Raw genomic sequence first — 23755 nt, forward strand, 5'->3', positions numbered from 1 at the left:
CATCGAGAAACTGACGGTGTTGTCAAGAAATAAATATCCCCCCCACACACATAAATAGAGAACAATAAAAGATAATGTCAGAGGATGAACCCACGAGCGTGGTTTGTGTGGGAGGATGTCTTGATCCTGGGCTCGCAGGGCTGTCCACTGAACATGACAGTTATCCTGGCTTCACAGTAACCTTTCAGAGGTGCTCTGAGTCCTGAACATCGGAGATAGATTCTTTATCTGGGGAGTGACTACATAATTTAACCATTTGTTATTTTTTATTTTATCAGACTGGGATCCTTTAGGAGCTGAAAGGGACAGTATGAATAATTAGCCCTAGGACAACAGGCAGAAACCGGGACTGCCCCAGGCAGTTAAGATGCATGGTGACCCCACTTAATGGCCAAAATACAAGAAGACTTGGTGTCTCCGCAGCTTCCTGAAGAGGGAATGAGGGGCAAGGCTCTGGCCTTGCAGCCAGCTGAGGGAGCGCTTCTCTGTCCACTGTCTGATTCTGGGTCTCTGCTTCCTCATCTGGATAGCAGCCCTAACACCCACTGTATTAGTTATCTGTTGCTGTGTCACAAATCACATGTCAAAACCTAGTAGCTTAAAACAACATTGATTAGCCCTCATAGTGGGTTGGGGATTCCAGAGTGGTTCTGGCTCGAGGTCTCTTATGAGACTGCAGTCAGGATGTTGGCTGGGGATGCAGTTGTCTGAAGGCTCCACTGGAGGATCTGTTTCCCTTGTGGCCCCTCGCTTGGCTGGCTGTTGGCCACAGGCCACAGAGCACTCAGGACCAAGGACTGGAGTGGTGGAACCCTCGTCCTTCATTAACACAAGCAGGGCAGGAGGATGAGGGTTTGTACCTGCTGTTGGCAGGGGGCCTCAGTTCTTCAGTTCTTCTCCATATGGGTCCCTCCAACAGGTAACTCAAGTGTTCCACCATGTAGTGACTGACTTTCCCCAATGAAACCATCCAGGAGAGCAAGAACTGGGCAGAAGCTCGCCTTTCCATGACCTCTCAGAAGTCACATAGCATCACTTCTGCCACATTCTGTTTTTCAAAAGCGAGCCACTAAGTCTGGCCTACATTCAAGGGGAGGGGAATCATAGCTCACTGTAACCTTGAACTCTTGGGCTCAAGTAATCCTTCCACCTCAGCCTCTGGAGTAGCTGGGACTATAGTCATGTGCCACCACGTCCTGCTCATTTTTTAATTTTTCGTAGAGATGGTGTCTTGCTGTGTTGCCCAGGCTGGCCTCAAACTCCTGGCCTCAAGTGACCCTCCCACCTGAGCCTCTCACAGTGCTAGGATTATAGGTGTGAGCCAGTGCACCTTGCCTAGGCTTCACCTTTCAAAGGGAGGAGTGTCAAATAATTTGTGAACATATTTTAAAACCACTGTACTTAGGGTCAATGTTCTACACTTATAAGTTAAGTACCATGTGTAAAGTGCCTGCAGCAGTACCTGGCACCCATTAAAAACAGAATCTTGGCCCTCCAGAGTCCATCAGCTGCACTCCTGAATGCTGGTGGGCACGGACGGGGTTTGATGTCCAGTAAGCCTGAGCAGCCCTGCAAATACAGATGAGCCCAAGTCACCTGTACAGTTGGGGCCTGAGGAAGTTAGGTCAGTTCTGAGGCTCCCCCAGATGTGGGACACTCCTCACGGACAAGTTCAGTGTTGTATTTACTTTTCTGGATTTATTTTCACAAATATTCAGCTCAGAATGTGCCAGGGAGGGGAGGAACATACCTCCTATGCGGCAGGAGCTGTATTGGGCACAGCCACGAGTGTCATCCCAGGGAACTCATGTGAGCCCTGTGGAGCAGGCTCTGAGCCTCCCCCAGATGTGGGACACTCCTCAAGGGTTTCTAGGTGACGACAGAGGGTCCCGCGTCAGTGTGGACATTTCCATGTGTCCTCCTGAAACCCTCTGGTGAGCATCCCCACCCACCCTTTGGTGTCTGGAGCCGTGGTGGCTGGTTGTCCTTCCCACTTAGGGGAACCAGGCCTCAGAACTACAGCTCAGAGGCCTACACTGTGGGCTGTCCTTTCTAGGGCCTTGATTAAATTTGCTTCTCTGAACACTGTGAGGTATCTGTACTTGTTTTAACTCTTCTAGTGACAGCAATAGAAAACCTAAATTGGTGTAGGTAAAAGAGAATGTAGGGTTTTGCAAACTGAAAATACCTGGGGTTGGCTTCGACCACAGCTTCTGGTTGGACCTCTGGAAGTTGTCATAGTGTCTCTTTCTCTCTCTCCATCTGTCAGCTTCTCTTCCTCCTTTTGGCTTCGTTCTCAAACAGGCTCTCTGTCCCTTCAGGGTGGCAAAATGGTTGCCAGGCTACAGTAAATAAATAATCTCATTTCCTAAAAGTTCTTGCAAAAATGTCATAGAGTCTGATTGGTCCAATTGAGTTAAGCCTGGGTCGCATGCCCACCTCCTAACGGGTTGGGAGTGAGGTGGAATGGGGAGGGGATGGCTCCCCAGAGGGAAGGGTAGATGGATGTGGGTGGCAAGAAACATGTCTGCCATGGTATTGTTATCCTCATTTACCAATGAAGTGTTGGCACTCAGAGCAGGCAAGTAGCTTGGCCAGAGTCTCACAGATAATAGCAGGTGCAGACCCTCATCCTCTTGCCCCACTAGTGTTGATGAAGGACGAGGGTCTCACCTTTCCAGTCCTTGGTCCTGAGTGCTCTGTGGCCATCTTCCACTTAAAGCTCTAGGACAGACCAGCAGCTCTGGAAGTGACTGGGTTAAAACCCCACCAACTGAAGACAGTGGCGTGGGATGATGGCTCGCTGATGGGAGACAGAATTTCTGTCTCTCCTCTCAGAAGCCCTTTGAAGAACTCAGCTGTCTGGACAACAAAAGTGGGAGCTTTTGTTGTCTAGAAGTTCATGTGACCTTTCCTTTCACCTTTTAGTGCTGCCTAAGTGTAAGATTTAAGCACAGCGTTCTTTTCCCATGTGTCATTTTTCAGCAGTTAAAAATCCATCAGCTGAGGCCACACAAAGTTGGCACTCCCTCCTCCACCAACCCTCAGCTAAAAGGTTCAGCGGAAGGGACTGATGCTGTCTCCAGATGCAGACTGCGGCCATGGATTGAGCCACAGAGGGAGGAGGGAGGAGGGTCTCAAATTAAAAAGACAAGAAACAAACAATCTCCCCAAATAAGCAGGAAGTCCGAGCGTGGAACTGAGCTGGTTGGAGCTGGGGAGGGGGTGCGGGAGGTACTTTCAGCACTCCCTCGTGAGATCATGGAACAGGGCAGGAAATCTGAACCTGCTGCCAAAGAAAACTCGCTTTGCCTTTTGTAAAAAGCCTGTCGAGCTTTCTTCACAAGGGAGCTGCTGGTGGGGACTCACAAATGGGCATGCTGCCGGCCAGCAAGGGTCTCCTGGCCAGCCCTAAAGGCCCGGGCTGCTCTGCTTACAGCCACACGGCTGTTTCTGAGCTGAGGATGACCCTCCAGGTGGCTGAGATTCCCTCCAATCTTTTTATTTCTGGTTGGGAAACCCTACACAGACCAGTGTCTGTCTCACGGTTTAAAAGGCTGCATGCAAAACATTTCCTCCCCTGGTAGAAATGCTGCATTGAGCCACAGCCCTCCCTCTGCAGCCTGTGCAGTGTCAAGGGGACAGTGGCTGCATGATGATGTGCCTAGCAGGGTGTCCCCCATCAGGACAGTCACAGGGGTGGAACAAATGCAGGAGCCATGGAGCCAAACTGAACTGGGTTGGAATCCCAGTTTCAGCCACTTAATAGTTACATGGATATTGGCAAGTAGCCTGAGTTCTCAGAGGCTTGATATCCTCATCTGTAAGGTGGGAAGTATGAGACCTACCTCATGGTGTCAGTGTTAAATAAGACAGGGCAAAATGATGAAGGTACTCTGTAAATGTATGTCCATTCCCTCCTCCTCCTCTGGGTTCCTTTTCAGCACTTCCTCACCACAGCACCATTCTCAAGTTTTCTAGCCCCATTTATTTTAGAAGGGGAACTGGAGGCAGCTTGGAGGGAGGTAACATCTGGATGTTGCAGTGACAGCTGGTGGCTGGTGAGGAGTCCACAGGTCAGGGGCAACGGGCCCTGCAGACTTCTCAGCATCCCCTGCTCAGAAGGGGCTCTCAGAGTCCATGGGCTCAGCAGGCTGATTCTTCCCCTCTCCTATGAGACCATCCTCCATGTGGGTCCCATCCAGGAAGCTGCTTCCCTCCCAAGGGAAGGAAGCCACCAGTGTTTCTAGAATCTACATCAGTGCCACTCAAAGCGTGGTCTCCTGACCACTAGCATCCACACCAGCTGGGGCCTGGTCAGAAAAACAACCGTGGGCTCCTCCCCAGACCTATTGAGTCAAACTCTGGGGGGAGTCCCAGCAGTCTGTGTTTTAGCAAGCCTCCATGACTCGAATGTGTGCCACAGTTGGAGAGCCACTGTGCTACGGGCAGGTTATCCCAGAGCAAAGGAAGGAAAACCTCCTCTGCACAATGCACTCTGAAGGCCCCACTGAATATGGGCATCTGTGAGGCAGCATGGGACCTGATCACTCTACCATATATAGCTGTTGTGTGACCTTGGAAAGTTCCCTCACCCTCTCTGGGTCTCTGTGTCCTCATCTGCAAAACGGAACAATCATAATACTGGTGGGGTTTTTGAGAAGCATCAATCTGTTCATCCTAGCAAAATGTTTAGCAAAATGCCACGTGTTCAGAGTTCAGGACAGGTTAGCTCCATCCTGTTAATGTTGAGGCAGCCCACCCAGGTTAAGGGTCTCATTCTGAGAGTGGCTTTGAACAGCTTGAGAATCTACAACTGTAGGTGACAGAGCAAAGAAAACTCTTGAAAAGTTTCTCTTAGAGCCTAATAGCAATAACCATTACCATGGTGGCAGCCACCAGAGTAACTCATTATATCATTCCAGCGACGCTGTGGGTTAGGAGTTACTATCTGTATTTTTACAGGGAGGTACTTAAGGCACCACTTGATAAGTGGTAGAGCCAAGTCAGTTTGAAAAAAACATAATCATTGTGCAATGACAATTTGAGACATTTTCAGGGTCCCAGTTCCATCCCCTAGGAATCTGTAAAGAGGAGAGTGGCTTCAACCTGCTGTTCAGGGCCTCTGCCCTCATTCCCTGGAGCCTGGTTTGGACAGTGTGAGAGGCATCCTTCCCAAAGCAGACAAAGACAAAACACATGGGAATGGTAATTAAATGAGTCCATGTTTAAGGGGCACTTAAGTGGATTAAAATCAATATGTAGTCACATAAGTCTGCTAAGCCATCCTCAATGTTTGGCGGGTGGATTTCTTTGTTTAAAAGATCCTGGTTTGCTTGAAACTGGCTGCCCCATTGAAGCATGAGATAGGACGAGAGATTCCCAGGACATGGAAGACCACTTGCTCAGAGTCTGAAATGTTTACACTGCCTCTGACTGGCATCTCTATACCAGAAAGGAGAAGAGGGGGACTAGATGTTTTTGTGTGATAGTCTCTTTCCTGCTACCTTAGGCTGAGTTCCCTAAAACAAAATCCTGAGATGAGACATCATGTAAAAATAATTTGTTAGGAAGTGTTCTCAGGGGAATGGGAAGTAGAGCTTCAAAGGGAAGGAGGCCAAACAAGGATGTGATATCAAGCAAAGTCCCCAGGAGACAGAAAGAAGGTGGGTGACTTTGGCACGTCTAAAGTATAGGTCACATCTCACTGTCCCAAGCAGGCACAAAAGAGCATGGCTGAGGATTCCCCCAAGGGGATGTGAATTCTCAAGCACTTCCATCTCTCCATGTTCATGCAAAGAAGGTGCCAGCAGCCCCGTGGCCATCCTCCCACAAAAGACACACAGGTGGTGGCATCTGGGGGGTCAATGTGCATGGTTGTGCATGGTAGAGACCCCTGGATGGAGCTCCGTGATGTGGGATTTACATCCCACCCATACTCTGCTGTGAGAGAGTTGGTATGCAGCCAGTCCAGCCATCTGAAGCAGAACGAAAAAATGGTATGGAAAGCAAGGCACCTGAAAAAATTTTCAAAGGGAGAAAAAGAATGAGCAAAACTATCCTGTAGAGGAGAGAGACATTGAAAATGACATATACAGACACAGAAAAGGTTGCTCAGTCAACAACTTCTGCAGGGTCAAAGCATGGGAAGTAATCAGTAAATGGCCAATTTATCTCTCCCTCACAGCCAAGCCAGCTCCTAACATAATTGGAAGTTTAATATATTCCAACAAGTTCAGAACAAGCATACTAGATCTTAAGGCAATCTCATGGCCCTGCAGCTCATCCTTTTTTTCAAAGAAATTAATTTTCAAAAAATGACTCTATTGAGATTGAATTTAGAACTTATCCATTGCCATAACCAAAAGCAACCCTTACTATTTGTATGTGCAAGTCGTTTTAAACAGCTGGCCCATTAACTGAAAGATGTCAAAAACAAATATAGGAGAAAAGTAAGATAATCTTGGAAGGCAAAGCCTGTCTCTCTATATTGTTCTTAAAAATACAAAAGGGACACATAACTTCATCATTTAATTATATTAGCAGGTCCGTCATTCAGTGCTCTTGTAAAACTGTCTTGCCCTTGTTCTAATTGCGTATTGATCACCGAAGTTCTTGGCATTGGGCTTTTCTTTGATGTGTGCATGATCAGAACACACTAAGAGACAGCCTGTGTGCTCCTTCCTGTCCTCGTGGGCATTTCCTAAACCTTCAGCCCTAAGCTGATATATGTTTCTCTGTTACATCAACTGCCAAGGCAATTACTTTACATCTGATATTTAATGGAAAAGCTTCTGAGGACAGGGCTATACTCACATACCTCCACACCTGGCACAGTAGATGAGCTCACTATCTGTTGAATAAGTTCATGACAGAGCAGAAGTTCTACTGCAGCCACGAAGGCCTATTCACAGTCTTTAAGCCTGATGAAGTTCTGAATAAGTAAACCCTTAGCTACATCAGGCAGTTTATGAATGGTGTTTTTTGTTACTGTCATTTGTAATAGCTTTTGACCTATGTGTTTGTATTAGTCCGTTTTCACACTGCTATAACGAACTACCCGAGACTGGGCAATTTATGAAGAAAGAGGTTTAATTGATTCACAGTTCCACAGGCTTCACAGGAAGCATGACTAGGAGGCCTCAGGAAACTTACAATCACGGCAGAAGGTGAACGGAAGCAAGAACCTTCTTCACGTGGTGGCAGGAGAGAAGGGGGGCTGGTGGGGGAGTGCCACACATTTTTAAACCTTCAGATCTCATGAGAACTCACTCACTATCACAAGAACAATAAGGGGAAAATCCACCTCCATGATCCAGTCACCTTCCACCAGATCCCTCCTTAAATTCAACATGAGATTTGGGTAGGGACACAAACCCAGACCATATCAGTGTGCAAATGATGAGCTAATTTTCCCACTAAAGTAAGCACTGGTATGGTACATAGTATGACTATGGTAGTCCAGTATTGGATTCCATAATTTAAAGAACTAGTAGACTTTTTAGTTAGTTGAAAGGTAAAACAATGGTAATAACAATGAGCTGTAAAATACGACCTGTGGGGTGGGAATGGGGACAGCCAATGCTTCTCTGGTAAAGGGAGGCCAGTTTCAGCCCCTGGTGCAACAGCACCCCCATGCATTCATCATGTGAGATGGTAAGTGTCTTTCCTTGAACCAGTTCTTCTTCCTCCCAGGCTGGGAACTTCTCCTTGGAGACAGCAGGAACTGTGTTACAAAGGCATATGGCCCAACAAAGGACACTGAGGCTACTCAGTAATTATTAAATGAGAGCATGAACAAAGGAATGTAAGACGTAACAGAAAACATACGTGTCTCACACATGAGAATTATTGTGTAGAAGCTGTTTCCCATTTGAGACAAAATAAGAAACACTTGTTGAACGAGTAGATGGGCTTCCTCTGGGAGCACAGCAGGTGGGCACCCATGTTGGAGCCAGCCATGGTCTGCAGAGTTCATTTCTCTGAGTCCCTGCCCCAGAGGCACATGACATAGGAGGCTCCAGACAACTGACTCAAAGGCAGAGAGGACCATAATACCAGGGTTCCTCAGTCCTCACCAGCATCAGAATCCCAGAGAAGGCATTTTTTTTCTCACATACTCTAGGTCTCAATCTCTTAACTTCAAAAATGGCAGTGGCTACATTAGCTCTTGGGACCAGTGTTTCAAAGGCTAGTGTAGAACACTTGCCTCAGATGATTCAAGATCCAGGTTTCCTGACTCTGCTTCTGCTGTAAAGAATCCCACTCTGGAGGCTGGGGCCTGCAATCTGCATCTTTAACAAGCCCACCAGAGAATTTCAATGCAGTTTCACTTTTGAGGGTTTTTAACTTGATTGTCCATCAGAACCACCTGGGGAGCTTTCAGCAAATGCATACCGAGGCCACATGCATTGATTCTGCGGCCACACAGAGGGGCCTGCATCTGGGTCTTTTTTACAAAGCTTTTCATAGGATCGTCATCGTCACCTTTCCAGCACTGTTATGCAAATTGGAGAGACTCATGCCAAGGTGAAGGGCTTGGTGAGAGCAGCCAGGTCTTCTATGCAGTGATCAGCCTGCACAGCTGGGCGTGGCATCTCTGGCTCCCAGGTGGTTCCAGTGCACATCCCCAGTTAAGAACCAATGAAGAATGTTGCTTGTTAACAACCTTTGAAGGCTTTTTAGCAAAAACAAAGTATCATATTGGGATTCATCTGTGGCAGTTTGCAGAACATATCAGGGGAGAGAGCTGAGTGCAAGGCATCCACCAGGAGGCCATTTTGTGCTGGTCTAGGTAAGAGGAGATTGGAGCTGACCTGTTGAAGCAACAAAGAGAAAGGGAGGAAGGATCATCCTAGAAGTGGATACCAGTTCTTTAAGAAGAGTCCTGAGATGTACCCAGGAGTAGCAAAGTGGACGTGCCAACCCGAGGGAAGAGATTAGTAAGCTGCTGCCCCCTGAGACAGGGCTCCATGAGCTGACAGGTTGATCTGTGGAGATACACTCCGAAGGTGCTAGACTAGGAAGAGGTCCTCTCAGGCCCCATCCCTTCATCTTCAGCCAAAGGAAGTTCAGCAGTAGCTGCCCCTGGCCTCTGTTGTCAGTCCACAGCTCCACCAGCCCAGTTGCTTGTGCAGAGGGAGAGGATGTGGGAGAGATGCTGTCAACACCCTCCATGTCCCCTCCACCCACCCTGGAGGCTGCCTACGACAGTTCGTCATAGGCGAACTGTTTCTCTGGTTAGGAATTTTCTCTGGCTACAGGAGTGTGCTGCACCCGAGTCAGGAGGGCTGGAAGTGCAGGATAGTTAACGTCCCCAGTACAGTTTTCTACCAAGGAGAGACCGGTGAGATGGATAGATGCCCCAGCTTTCTCACCCGTTGATGACACACTTCACTACCCTCTCGTGGAGCTCCCTGAGATCACTGCCCATACAAACTAATTGCACCCCAATGCTTGTCCCAAAGTCTGCTCAGATAAGGGCCATATGAATAGACAGGTCTTCAGTTCCAGAAAAGTGTATACTCACACAGGCAATATCTCTCAAATAACATGGGCAGTGTATATGTTATTTTTCTGGAGGGCAGAGGGCATCATGAGGAAGGTGGTCTTCCTGGGGTGAATATCATGTTTCCTCCAGGGAGGGCTCAGTGACATGGAGCAGTGCTTCTCAAATGTCCATGTTCACAGAGGTTAGCTTCTAACTCATCAGGTCTAGGGTGGGGCCTGAGAATCTGCATTTCTAACAGTGAGCATGTCCAGGGACCACACTTTGAGTAGCAAGACCTTCACAGCTTCAAGTTGCAAACCAGTTTTGAATGAGCAGAGTAGAAGGGGGTTTGTAGGTGAGAAGGAACTCTTCACCATGAGTACATTTCTATGAAGATTTCTGGCCGGGATTTTAGTAAGTACCTGAGCCCCTTCAAACATTTGACTCCCGCATAACCTTTTTATCCAAACACCATTCATGAGTTGTTTTTATGCCATGAGGTTAAATTCTTTCCTATCATTTCAGGGGAGGTCCCCACTTGTTGAGTTTTCCGTCAGCCTATAAGGCAAAGGAAAAGAGTGATAGAAAATAAAAATAATTTGATTCATTAGATGGAATTCAACTTGAATTCTTAGTTTGTTGACTAAGAATTTGCAGCCTCTGAGGAAATTTTTTTTAATTGAAGAAAAACTAATTTTTAAAAATCTGAAAATAATTCGTTTGTGACTATTTAACAGAAGGAAAAACTTCCTGAGTGAGCATCAAATACTTTAATTACTTCTTAGGCTTCAGAAGGGATGGCTTGCTAGTCTTTGTACTTTGGGCTTTCTGTTACGACTGGTTGACTTAGATTTATTTGTTTATTTAGCTTCTTAATTTCATATCCTGTGGTCCTGAAGAGGACAATCACCAGGATTTAGGGGAGTGTTTTTGTCTGTATTCACTTTGGAAAAATGTAAAGATTAGTCCTAAGCAGGGTTGATTCACCGCACTACAGAGGGACACGTTAGGAACGAGACAGCTTATTCAAGTGCTTTTGAATTTGTATTGGTTTTTTAAAATGTAAGATTATTTTTACTTATTTTAAATCTTTCAAAGCACTTTTTTCCTCAGGGCCAAGTGGACTCTTTGGGAGGAGACCTCGCCGTCTCCATTTGATCACATAATTGCTTCTGATGCCAGCCAGTCTGCAACTGCCAGTGATTGGCACAGGGTTATTTCATGTGCACTTCAATCAAATTTCTTTTCTTGCCTTTTTTTTTTTTTTTTTTTTTTTTTTTTTTAGATAGAATCTCACTGTGGCACCCAGGCTGGAGTGCAGTGGTGCAATCATATCTCACTGCAACCTTCAATTCCTGGGCCTGTGATCTTCCCACCTCAACTCCCAAGTAGCTGGGACCACAGGTGTGTGCCACCACCTCTGGCTAATTTTTATTTTTGTTGAGACAGGGTCTTACTATGTTGTCTAGGCTGGCCTTGAACTCCTGGCCTCAAGTGAACCTCCTGCCTTGGCCTCCCAAAATGCCGGGATTACAGGTGTGAGCCATCCATACCTGGCCTCCAAATTTCACTACCTAACTTGGGAGAGGAATTTTGCATTAGCAGTTACATGGTTCATCTGCCTCAAACATTTGTTTTGACTCTAGCTTTTGCTTGTTTCACTTTTTTAAGCTTGGAAAGAACAAACTTAGAATAGTGTAGGCCTTGGCTTCCACATGGATGTTTTGACAAAATTTCAAGGAAGCAACTGGCTTTGTAGTGCTTTCTTTGTCCTGCTTCTCCAAATTCCCCAAGTGCATGGGTAATCACCTCTGGTTCCCTCGGAGTGTTCGTGGCCAGCTCCTTCCCAGCCTTGCCAGCCCATTGTCTGTATTTGGCATCTGCGCTGGAGTCACTGTGTGCTCCAGTTCCTTAAGGATACTTTTAGTTTATCTGATCTGTGCTCCACACCTCTTCAGACTCCATTTCCATGAATGTTTTGGGAGAGGTGAGGAAGAAACCTTTTCTGCTCATTGTTGCGCGTTCCCCACCCCAGGCCCCCTCTGATCTGTTCTTACATCACAACTAAAAATATTCTTTAAAATGTGAATCAGATGGTATGACTCCCCTGCTCAGAACCCTCCAGTGCCTTCCCTCTGTACTTGGAACCAAGTCTAAACTCCTGATGAGCAGCAGGGCTCCGCATGGCCTGGCCTTTCATCTGTTGCTTCCCAAACGTGTGGCCTCTGGTTGGTTTCTGGGACTCACCATGCCCTTCCCCACACATGCTGGTTCTTCTGCCAGGGACACTCTTCACTCTCCCTTCATGTGCTTAGCCCCTTCTTAGCTTGCAGGTCTCAGCTAAATGGTACCTCCTCAAAAGGGCCTTCCCTCCACCTATACCAGGTATAATGCTGTTTGCCTCCTTCAGAATGCCTCTCACAGGCTGTGATTACTTTAAACAGGTTCGTTGAGATATAGTTCAGATGCCATGCAATTAACCCTTTTAAAGTATACAATTCAGTGGGTTTGAGTATATTTTCAGAGTTGTGCATCTATTGCCAGAGTCAATTTTAGAACATTTCATTACTTCAAAAAGAACCACCATACTTCTTAGCTGTCGTACCCTTTCCCCTATTTCCACCAGCCAAAGGCAACCAGAAATCTACTTTCTTTCTCTCTAGATTTGCCTATTCTGGACATTGTGTATAAGTGGAATCATTTATATGAAATGGAGCCAGTCCTTTGTGACTGGCTTCTGTTACTTAGCGTAATGTTTTCAGAGTTCATTTGTTTGTGGCATATGTCATACTTCATTCTTTTTCATGGCTGAATAATATTCCATTGTATGGATATACCACATTGTGTTTATTCATTCATCAGTTGCTGGACATTAGATTGTTTCCAGTTTTTGGCTATTACAAATTATGCTGCTATCAATATTTGTGTACACGTTTTTGTGTGGGCTCATGTTTTTATTTCTCTTGGGTACATACCTAAGAGTGGGATTGCTGGGTTACATGGTAACTTATATTTCACTGTTAAGAAACTGCCAGGCTACTTTTCAAAGCCACTATACTATTTTACATTCCCATCAGTAGTATGTAATGGTTCCAGTTTGTCCACATCTAGTCCAGCATTTGTTATTGTTTGTCTTTTTTATTGTAGCCATTCTAATGAGTAGGAAGTAGTATCTCTTTGTGGTTTTGATTTAGATTTCCCTGAAGGTTAATGATGTTGAGCATCTTTTCATGTGATTATTGGCCATCTGTATGTATTTTTTGGAAAAACTATTCAGATCCTTTACCCATTTGATAGTTAGGTTACTTATCTTTTTATTATTGAGCTGCAAGACTTTTTAAAAATGTATCCTAAAGTTCCTATTAGACATATGATTTAAAATATTCTCATCCTGTGGATTTTTTCACTTTCTTAATGGTGTCCTTCGAAACACATGAGTTTTAAATTTTGATGATATCCAGATTATCCAGTTTTTTTGCTACTTTTGTAATTATTATTATTATTTTTATTATTATTATTTGAGGCAGAGTCTCGATGTGTCACCCAGGATGAAATGCAGTAGTGCGATCTCGGCTCACTGCAATCTCCGCCTGCTGGGTTCAATTGATCCTTCCACCTCAGCCTCCCAAGTAGCTGGGGCTACAGATGTGTGCTACTACAACTGGGCTAATTTTTGTGTTTTTAGTAGAGACGGGGTTTTGTTATGTTGGCCAGGCTGGTCACAAACTCCTGGCCCCAAGTGATCCACCTGCCTTGGCCTCCCAAGGTGCTGGGATTACAGGCATGGGACACTGTGCCCTGCCAGTTATTTTTCATTTCCTTTTGAATTTTTTGTTTTTGCCATCTCCCCGTGTAGGCTGCATGTGCTGCGACGGCAGCGCTGTGTTTGCCATTGTAGCCCCATCCCCTAGAACAGGGCGTGATATAGGGCAGTGGTCAGTGAATAGCTCTTCAGTGAGTTAGTAAACAAAGTGGTTCTCAAAATGTAAAATTCTTCCTTGACTCACTAAGCAACCTTCTGATTGCAACTGCTTTCCCTTTTTGGCCTCCAAGACAGGAATTCTCTGGCCCTGCTGACAGGAGCCCCATGTTGCACAGGGCAACTATGTCACTTATTGGAAATTAACATGTCTGCCCTCTGACTTCGATATTTCTCCCAGGAGCAGAGGATGGAAGTTCTTCACAGCTGGATCTGCTGTATCATTCAGAAGCTGGCTTCAGAGCCTGTGTAGCTGGAAGCCTCGGGCTCACATCAAGGAAGGGAATGCCACTCAGCCTCTGGGCACACAGCTGCAACTTCCCCTGATGCTGTCTCTCTTGGTGCTACCCTGTACTAGCCTTGTCCCGAAACATCTACCCCATTTATTTCACCCTCTCTGCTACTATGTCACTGCCTCTCCCATCACAGTATTCCACCCAAATGAGGCAAATTCTTATCCTTTCAAGACCTACCCTAGAGTCACCTTTTTTGATATATTTGCTTTTTTATTTACTCCACCAGGCAAAGAGGGTGGCACCCTGCTATGAGCTCTTGGAACAATTTATTTATAAGTTCCTTGTAGCCTGGATCATATTCAACCAATAGTTTTTCCCCCTCTATTAAAATGCGTTAATTTGGAGTCTTTGCTTACTAAATGCTGTCTCCTTTTTTTTTGAGACAGAGTTTCGCTCTTGTTGCCCAGCCTAGAGTGCAATGGTGCAATCTCGGCTTACTGCAACCTCTGCCTCCTGGGTCCAAGCGATTCTCCTGCCTCAGCCTCCCAAGTAGCTGGGATTACAGGCATCTGCCCACCACGCCCAGCTAATTTTTTGTGTTTTTAGTAGAGACGGAGTTTCACCATGTTGGCCAGGCTGGTCTCAAACGCCTGACCTCAGGTGATCCACCCACCTCAGCCTCCCAAATTGCTGGGATTACAGTCGTGAGCCACTGAGCCCGGTCAAAATCCCTTCTTACCTGTCATTTGTATTCTCCCTGTTCTGTGTCTGACATCTTGTAGGTATTTGTTAGATGATTGGTGAGTGAATTAATGAATGTACAGATGGATGTTGTATGAGTCCTTTCAGAGGGAAACTTTGAGTATGTTAAGACCCCAGGAAGGCTTATACTTGATCTTTGTATCCAGAATGTTGCCAACATTCTGGATACAAAGAAAAGCACCCTCTCTGTGACTTCTCAGATCCCATCTGCCTCTGATCTTTCATGACCCCTGCTGGATTGACTACATGAGCCTCTTTCAGAAGTTTGACTAGCAAATCAACAAAACAGTTCACCCTCTGCATCTCTGCTCAGGGATCAACAGGAGTGCTTGCTTATGTGGCTTCATTCCAGTGGGAGGTTCATATTTTCTTAGTTATGTATCATGTAGTCTTCCTTGATTCAAGAGTACCATGACTTGTGTTTGTTCTGACTCCAGGACTATCCATGAGAAACCCTCAGCCAAGAGTGTATCATCAGGGCCTGAGCAAGTGGCAGGAGACAAGGTATAGTGTGAATCTAGTACATGGAAGAGAGTGTCTTGACAGCTGGGGTCTGTAATTCATATGCTGTTCAAATGACAGGGCTTTTCCCCACACCTGTGTGTATTCAAAGCACCATGTCATGTTCTGTAGGGAGATAGGCAGGGGAGCTGGGTCAGGAGAAGGAAGTTAAGATTGAAGGAGAACATGCAGAGGAGCTTTGGGAAGGAATGTGCCCGGCTCACATCCTGGCTCCATCATTTACCAACTGGGAAACCCTGGGCAAGTGATATAACTTCACATTCCAGTTTCCTCCTCATAAAAATGGAAATAAAGAGGTGTACATAGAGTTTTTAGATAATGGATTTAAAACACTACCTGGCACACAGTAAACCATTACTAAGTAGAGGCTATGTACTCCATCCTACACGCATCAGCAGTGGCAGTCCAGCAATATTCCTATAAGGCACATGTTATGACTTCATTTTACTGGTAAGGAACTGGAGGCTTAGAGAAAGGATGGTTAATTTGCCTGACAACACGTTGCTGGTATATATCTGAGCCAATAATCAAAATTGGGACACTAATGCCAAAGGTTTTACAATTTCTCTGCTGCAGGCTCAGGTGTTTTTCTTCATGGGTAGGAACTTTATGGCTCAAGCCCGAAGGATTCCCCTCTGGGAATACGATTGTTCTGGTAAGGTTCAAGCTGACTCATCATTGAGTGCTGCTAATAAAGTGTTTGCTGAGAATGTTTTCTGTTAACTCATTGAGCCAGGTTATTAAGAACCTGTGCTCACCTCTGACACCTCAGTTGATTGGGGAATTTGGGATGAAGTGCTTCCAAAATTTATCTGAATTCTAAATTAACTAAGTGAGTTAACGTGGAAGCCGCTTTTACCAGCCCACAAGGGTCACGCTTGTTGTGTCTGGAAGAAGGAAAGGGTCTTAGAGGAACACAAATTGCCAGACTGACAGTCAGATATGGAGACACCAGGGTCATCTTCAGTTTAACAAACACATGTCAGAACTAGAAAGTTGGAAGTCAGACTTCAAACTCTACCTAGCATTGAGCATAAGCAGGTCACTGACCACAAAGATATTCTGTTCCCAAAGAGCACCATATTCGTGGTCAAGTAAGGCCGGAGTCTAGACTGACATCAAATGCTTGTATGATTGGGAGGAAGGAGCCTGAAGGCCAAAGAGGCTCACTAATTTCATTATTCGATTCTTCCAACCACTGCACGTTACAAACAGGGCTGTAGCCTGGGTCTACTGGCCAAGCTTCCGGGGCTGGGACAGGCAAGGTATGTCTGGATGAGAGAAGGTCTTTGCCAAGACAAGCATCTCTTGTGCCAGGCAGACCAGCAAATGAGCTGCTTCTTGCAGCCCCGTCATTGGCATCTCCCATAAGCCAAGGCCTATTCATTTAATAAATGCAAACTCAGGAGCTACTAAGTGCCAGGCTCGGTGCCAGACACTGAGAATACGGAAATGAGTACGCATAAATCAAGTATGCTTTTCATCACTGTGTTTTTAAAAATGTTAACTGATGATTTCCTGATCCTGAGAGTAATGTGCAGATGCTCCTTGAACTATGTTGGGGTTATGTCCTGATAAACCCATAGTTAGTTGAAAATATCATAAGTTGAAAATGCATTTAATACACCCAGCCTACCAAACATCATAGCTTAGCCTAGCCTACTTAAACATGCTTAGAACAGTTCCATTAACCTACAGTTGGGCAGAATCATCTGGCAACACAGCCCTCCATAGAGTATCGATTGTTTACCCTGGTGATGACGTGGCTGACGAGGTGCTACAGCTCGCTGCGCTGGCCAGCATCTTGAGAGTATTGTACAGCTTTCTACCACTTTCTACTGAATACCTATTGTTTTTACACCATCAGAAAGTTGAAAAATCTTAAGTAGAACCATCATAAGTCAGGGACTATCTGTATGGTAGTAGAAATTTTTAATTGAATCTTCTATAATCTTCAGCAAGAAACCCTGAGAATTTTGAACGTCTTTGCCAGACAAGGAAAAGTGGGACTGGGGAAAAGGCCAGTTATGTGAATCCTCTTAAAATAGGGTCTAAAATTTTATAATAAAAATGTATTTTAAAAGTTTTGATTGAGACTTTGCCTGAAATGTGAAACTGAAAATTACGAAATTAGGTTTATTTTATCCTGCATTTATTCAATGGCACTCAAAACATTGTAATTATAATTGTCAAAGATATCTTAGACCCAAGGCAAAAGATTATTTGCTTTATTAGAGTCTTTAAAATAACAGTGCCCTAACTTCTGAAACAAAAGAAGGAATTGAGTGCTGGATAGGCAGCTTTTGAATGTGAATTTCCCTACTATTTCATAAGATAACATCGTTTGCTTCATATTTTGTCTGGTTTTCGGTACAATCACAAAAGGATCATTTTAACAATGGTCACTTTTTTCTAAGGGCTTCTCTTGATCTTTTTTATTTAAATCTTTGTCTTCTGAAGCATCTTAAAGTAGTATCCAGGAGAATTTTGACTCCTTCAACAGTTAACTGATCTAACTCTGCCAGATCCAGATTTATCAGTGGTTTTGCAGTGGTTTTATCCATTTTTCAACATCACTTTCATTGATTTCATGAAAGTCTGCATCTTTTAGAGCAAGATTTCTGCTTCACTCTGTATTTGATTTGCATTGTATTGTAGTCAGATAATCAGATGTCTGCACTAGCAATCAGGGACATTAGATAGACAGTTTGCTCACTGGTCCGTGTTCCCAGTCAGCTAAGAGTCTCATAACCATCAGCCTTGATAAATGCTAATGTTAAGTTCTCTAAGTTAAAGCCAGTGTAGGCAATGATTGGAACTTGGAAGCAATCAGAGCACAGAAGAAGCCTGGTCCCTGGAATCTCTCCCATATGCATCCTGGTGGATACCAAGTGCCTGGCAGAAGTCATAGGCAACTCCCAACCAGAGCGCTCTCCACTGACATGTTGCCTAGAGCTGGAGACAGCTTAGATTAGCCATATCTCCCCAAAATTTGTATTTTTAATTGAATTGATTTTTTAAATTGAATCCATTTTAAACATGGGATTTTATTTTTATTTAAAGAATTACCTTGTGGGTATGTCTGTGACTCTTGGGTGCCTGCCTGGCTGCCAAGAAGACATGTGGCTCCATGATGACTCTGCTTTTTAAGGTTATGCCCTGGGCATGATCTGAAACCAGGAGAACAAAGTGGGTACTGGTGTTGCCTTGAATGAAGGGCTCCCCTAATGGGGGAAGCCTTGCAACCTTTATAAACTGCAGTCAGGACTGTTTTCTCTTCCTTAGTATGGATTTAAACAAGAATCATAAACATGTGAGCTTTCTCCTCATCCTCCTTTTGTTGCCTCTCCCCACCTGGGAGCAAATGCCTAGGACTTTCCAAGTGGTTCTCGGTGCCAGCACCCTCATAAGGGAAGAGTATTATCTGAGTTCAGGTTCACCAGAAGCAGCACCCGAGATGGACTCTCATGAAGGGGATTTATTGGGGCAAGAGGAGCGAAGGGAGCAGAATGAGGAGGGGAAGAAACCAAACAGGCATGTGGGCTCAGCTGGAGTCTGCTTCACCCAGTCCTATGGGAGCTCTGGAACATTAATTGTACAACAGAGTTGGTCTTGTCTTGAGGCAAAGGGGACATCCTTGGGTACCCACATCAGTCAGAGGCTACGGAATGCTTTTGGGGAAGGTGTCATAACCTCCCAGGCAAAGCGACTCCGTTCAAGCTGTTGTACTTATCTAGTAAGGGGTTCTGAGTGGAGCACCACCAGCATCCACACAAGGAGTGGTACTGCTTGCCAAAGCCCATGCTCTGATACACCTCTGGGCCTCCTTGGAAATCACAGTAGTAGAAGAGAGGGGTATAGAATTAAAAACATTTGGTCAGGGCAGTTGACATGGCCAGTATAAACAGCTATGTTGGTGCTGACAGGCAGCAGAAGGGTAATCCATGACATCCCTTCCTGTAACACCATCCCGGAGCACATGAGTCATGAACCATAAGCTCAGCTCTCTTGTTCCTAGAGATGATGTCTTTGGTTTACTCTTTTGGCCTGTCCTCACCAAGATCCAACCAGAATTTTGAAATTTTTGTTTGACTGAGTAAGGTGGAAGAGACACCAGAAATAGTTAAATAAATGCTGATATAAATGTTACATTCTAGCATTTGGGAATTAACAAAAATAAGGTAGCTGAGCAGCTTTTGAATGATCAAAAGTACTGTTGTCTTAAGTCAAAGCTAATTAAACTGAGGTTTCCTCGAGTTCCAGAGTACATTTTTGAAGATATTTATTTCACACATGCGAAAACTGAAGAAGTCTTTGGGGCAATAAATCTTTTTGATTTCTTTTTTTTTTTTTTTTTTTGAGACAGAGTCTTGCTCTGTCACCAGGCTGGAGTGCAGTGGTGCGATCTCGGCTCACTGCAACCTCCACCTCCCAGGTTCAAGTGATTCTCCTGCCGCAGCCTCCTGAGTAGCTGGGACTACAGGCATGCATCACCACACCCAGCTAATTTTTATATTTGTAGTAGAAACAGGGTTTCACCATGTTGGCCAGGATGGTCTCAATTTCTTGACCTCGTGATCCGCCTGCCTCGGCCTCCCAAAGTGCTGGGATTACAGGCGTGAGCCACAGCGCCCAGCCAATAAATCTTTACTTCAAGAACAGACCTTTGACTTAAAATTAAAGCTTCTCTCCTGGTTTGAAAGGAATTCCCAGTGAGGTATTGGGCATTACAAGAGAAACTGGAAACAGAGTTAGGTAAGCATGTAATATATGTATATGTGTATGTGTGAGATAGACACACACATACACTTATATATATTTGCTTATCCTGGGACACTCTTGAGAGTAATTATACCAGAATGACAGAAATGAACCAGGACCGTCCCCAGGAAACCAAGAGAACTAAAGTCATCCAAGACTTTGGCTTGCTGCCTCTGATGTCCACAGGCCGATTAGCCAGGATTTAGGGTAGTGTCTACTTGGGACAATTGTGGGTGTTGCTTCTGGCAGGAGGAATATGAGGAAGAAGATGGTAGGGAAAGGCCATCTGTGGTGAATCATTAATGCCATGCAGTTCTTGAGACAGCATTTGAGAAATTATTCTCTGGTTTTCCTTATTGAAATTGCCAATGCCTGTTCTCTAGGTTCTAAGAGCAGCCCTTACACTTGCCATCACACAGCTATGTAAATACCTATGTCTCTGCTGGGAGGTCCCCACCTCTTCTGAACTCTGAGCTCTACGAGGACAGCGATTAACATCTCTCAGATATGTTCTCTCAGTGCTGAAATGTGGTGTGTGATACGGCAACTCAGCTACCCAGTGCATGCTCAGGGCGCGTTCTGAATCCTGTGCCATTTGCATGTTACATACATGAGCTTGCCATCCATGAGTGTTTGGGGACAAGACAGAGGAAGAAAACCTTGGGGGAAGGGCTGAGGAAAGGTGCTCCTTGACAGTGAGGACAACTTAAACAGAGGTGTGAACATAAGAGCAGGCAGGGTGTGTGTAGAATAGTAGCATATACGTGCCATGGGGCAGGGGTGGAAGAACCACAACAGAACGGGATGGGCCAAAATGGAAGCTGGGATTAAGATTTGAGACTTTATTCTGTTTGCAGTGGGGACAGACTTATTTTAAGAAGCTTCCTCTGGCAGCCAGCCAAATGGACTGAAGGGGAAGGAAAGCTCATAGCAGCAGCATCATTATCCGGCAGAATCACTAATTTTATCACTCAATAATTTTATATATTAAAAATGCTCGTCCCAGACCCTGCAGTCTCTGTGTCTACTCAGAAAAGACTCATGCAATACAATTAGAGTGGCCCAGGAATCTGCATTTTATTTATTTATTTATTTTTTAGACGGAGTCTCGCACTCTCGCCCAGGCTGGAGTGCAGTGGCGCCATCTCTGCTCACTGCAAGCTCCGCCTCCCAGGTTCACACCATTCTCCTGCCTCAACTTAAAGAGGCTCCCAAGGTGATACTAACGCAGGCGATCCTGGGTCTCTGTGTGAATAACACTGGCTAAGAGCACAGAGAGATGTTAGAAAACTAATCATCATTGAGATCAGTTATATCCGAGACTGGATGCTGAAAAGATATATTAGAGTTTAGTTTTATATTTATATATCTCTTATCTTTTGTTTAGTTGTATTTGGGCTTTTAGGGGTTTTGTTTCATTGCTATTTTCTAAGTAAGGGTGTATTGATGTTTAACAAACAAACAAAAATATACAAGTTATTAAGTTCCCAGCTCAATGAACTTTCACAAAATGATCAAACCTGTGTAACCTGCACTCAGAACTGCCTTCCACTTATTCCATAATTACTGTCTTGATTTCTAGCCCCATAGATTATTTACCTTTTATCACCTTTATTTTTGGTGCATTTGATAATGTTCATAATATATTAGAATAATAAGATATGTATAATTGGATAATTTAAGTAGATATATTATGGTAAATGCTCACATGTTTTTACCAGTTGGACACAAAATAAAAATATTTTTCATCCACCTGTCTAAATGCGTTGAAATGTTAGTCTGAGCTGAGATGTGAGTCTTGGAAATTGGAGGACCTCTGTACCTTCTCTTCCAAAATCTGTAAACATACTGTTTCCGCTTGGAAGTCTTGATTTGCTTTCAGTGACTCTGAGAAGCCCTGTGGTTTGTGAAGAGCCTCTTGGCTTTCCTTTGACCTTGGTTGGAAGCCATGTGCCCAGGTGGAAAGACAGCAGTTCCCTACAGTCTTTCTCTTCTGTTTCTCTCAAGTCGCTGTGTGCAGAGTCCAGCCTAAGCTGGCTACACTTGGAAACCTCTCCTCACCCTTGTACCCTCCCCACACCCTGGGGAGACTTGCTGGTGGACAGCCCAGCCCTCACTGCTTCAGGCTTTAGGAAGAAACCCTCTCTTTTCTTGGTGTGATTTTCTTAGAGTTTGTCTTTCCTGAACCACCAAGATCTGAAAAGGCAGGATTAAGGTGTGGGCTTAGGAGAAAGGGGCCAAGAAGATGACAGGGTTGCCTTTTCATCCAAACTTTAGGAGGTCTCCAGCTCAGCCATGGCCCAGCCCACCTCACCAGGACTGCCCTAGGGTTTGAACCCAAAGCATTAGTTAGGAATGAAGAGTGGTTTTGTCCTCTTACCTGTCTTCCCAGGGAACCCATGAAAAAGTGGGCAGCTGGAAGGGGGCTGGAGACGGCCTGGTCAGGGCATCTCGTCCCACTGGTGCCTACTGTCTGAGCACTGCTCTGAAGGACTCGATTGCCCCGTGGAGCCTGCTCCCACACACCTGCCTTTTGTGCAGCCTGCCCATCTGTTGGTGCTTTTTCTTTCAGGAGGAGATGGGCATCTCCTGTGAGCTGCTGGAATCGGACTTCCTCAAATGCAGCGTGGGATTTCCTTTCATGAGGTCAAAGTCAAAGGTAAGGGACACAGACGGGACCCTTACTCGGCAGCAGGCCCCCAGCCCTTCCACCAGCCACTGATTCCGCCGCCTCCCTGAGGTGAGGAGTCCTCCCACCCCCTGCCTCCCATAGCAGCTGGGGCGGCCACTGAAGCCCTGACATGCTCCTGTCCCTGGCTGTGTACACCGGGGTATACTCCGGAGAGGCTGCATCATATGGTCTTTCTCTTCGATTCACATGATGTACCCCAAATGTGAAAGTGAAGGACACACCACAGCCTCTGCACTTTAGCACGTGCCATTTAGTTGACCTTCCTAAAATAATTTTTTTTCTGAGACATTCTGTGCCTCTTTGAGTCCCCTAGACAACACAGAAGAAGATGTGGTCTGTCACCTATAGTCCTGTCATTCCCTTGGGTGCTCACAGTTTTCCGAAGAGACCTCTCAAAATTCTCAAAACATAAATACCTGTATCCCACTTCATTTTTAAGAAGAGTAAAGAAATTAAGTCACTTTGGTATTGGTATGGAGACAGATTTTCTAAGTTCAAATAGTATACTACAGCATCTTCAGACATTCATGGAACATTGTAGTATGTGCCATCATTATAAGGAGATACAAACATAGGTAAAAAGATGTGGTGATTGGAGGCAAAACTAGAATCTAAAAGACCAAGTCTGCCTTTGGAAATGGAAGCTATTTTCCCTGCCATGAACAGAGTGAGACTCCGTCTCACAAAAAAAAAAAAAAAAAAAAAAAGTGAAAGCTTCATCCTTTTCTCCTGCCTGGGTCATACACTCAGATCATTTTAATCTCCAAGGCTCTTTGGTCCCAGTATCCAGTAGCTATTTGTAAACCAATGGTGAGAATATTCTGGTGAGGGAGAAGACTTGGTCATTTCTTAGCAAATCACTTGAACCCATAAGCCCCATTGAATGCACCTCGATCTTGGACTTTCCAGCCTTCAGAACTGTGAGAAATAAATGTTTAAACCACCCAAGCTAGGGTAATTTGTGATAGAATCCCAAACTGACTAGGGCAAAAAGGTAATAACTTTCTCACTGTTAGGGTCAATGTTGTTCAGTGCTGTGTTCACATATCACCCAAGATAATCTCATGAACCACCTAAAATAATCTTAGTGTACCACTCCCAGTGTGAACATCCTGTGATTTGGGTAACACTGCCCCAAACAAATGGTGTTCACCATATACATATCAGACACGTGTGGGAATGTGGGAGGAGCCCCTGGGTAGGGGTTATAGGACCAGGCTCTACCACAAACTGTGTGATCTTGGCGAAACCACAGTGGCCAAGTGGCCACCGGCCAAGTGGCCCATGACTCCTCGGATTTTTTTCTGCCTCTC

At 45.1% G+C, this 23755-nt stretch overlaps 1 protein-coding gene across 3 annotated transcripts in view; it reads left to right on the forward strand.

Moving 5' to 3' along the window:
* ITGA9 (integrin subunit alpha 9) overlaps positions 1-23755 on the forward strand; it is a 369289-nt gene that overhangs the window by 260556 nt on the left and 84978 nt on the right. For all 3 annotated transcript variants that reach the window (XM_034956118.2, XM_034956120.2, XM_034956121.3), the window contains exon 19: positions 22323-22409. In XM_034956118.2, coding sequence (XP_034812009.1) covers positions 22323-22409 — 87 coding nt within the window. The remainder of the gene's footprint in view (positions 1-22322; positions 22410-23755) is intronic.

Source organism: Pan paniscus, chromosome 2, assembly GCF_029289425.2.
Source record: "Pan paniscus chromosome 2, NHGRI_mPanPan1-v2.0_pri, whole genome shotgun sequence".
Taxonomy (NCBI): domain Eukaryota; kingdom Metazoa; phylum Chordata; class Mammalia; order Primates; family Hominidae; genus Pan; species Pan paniscus.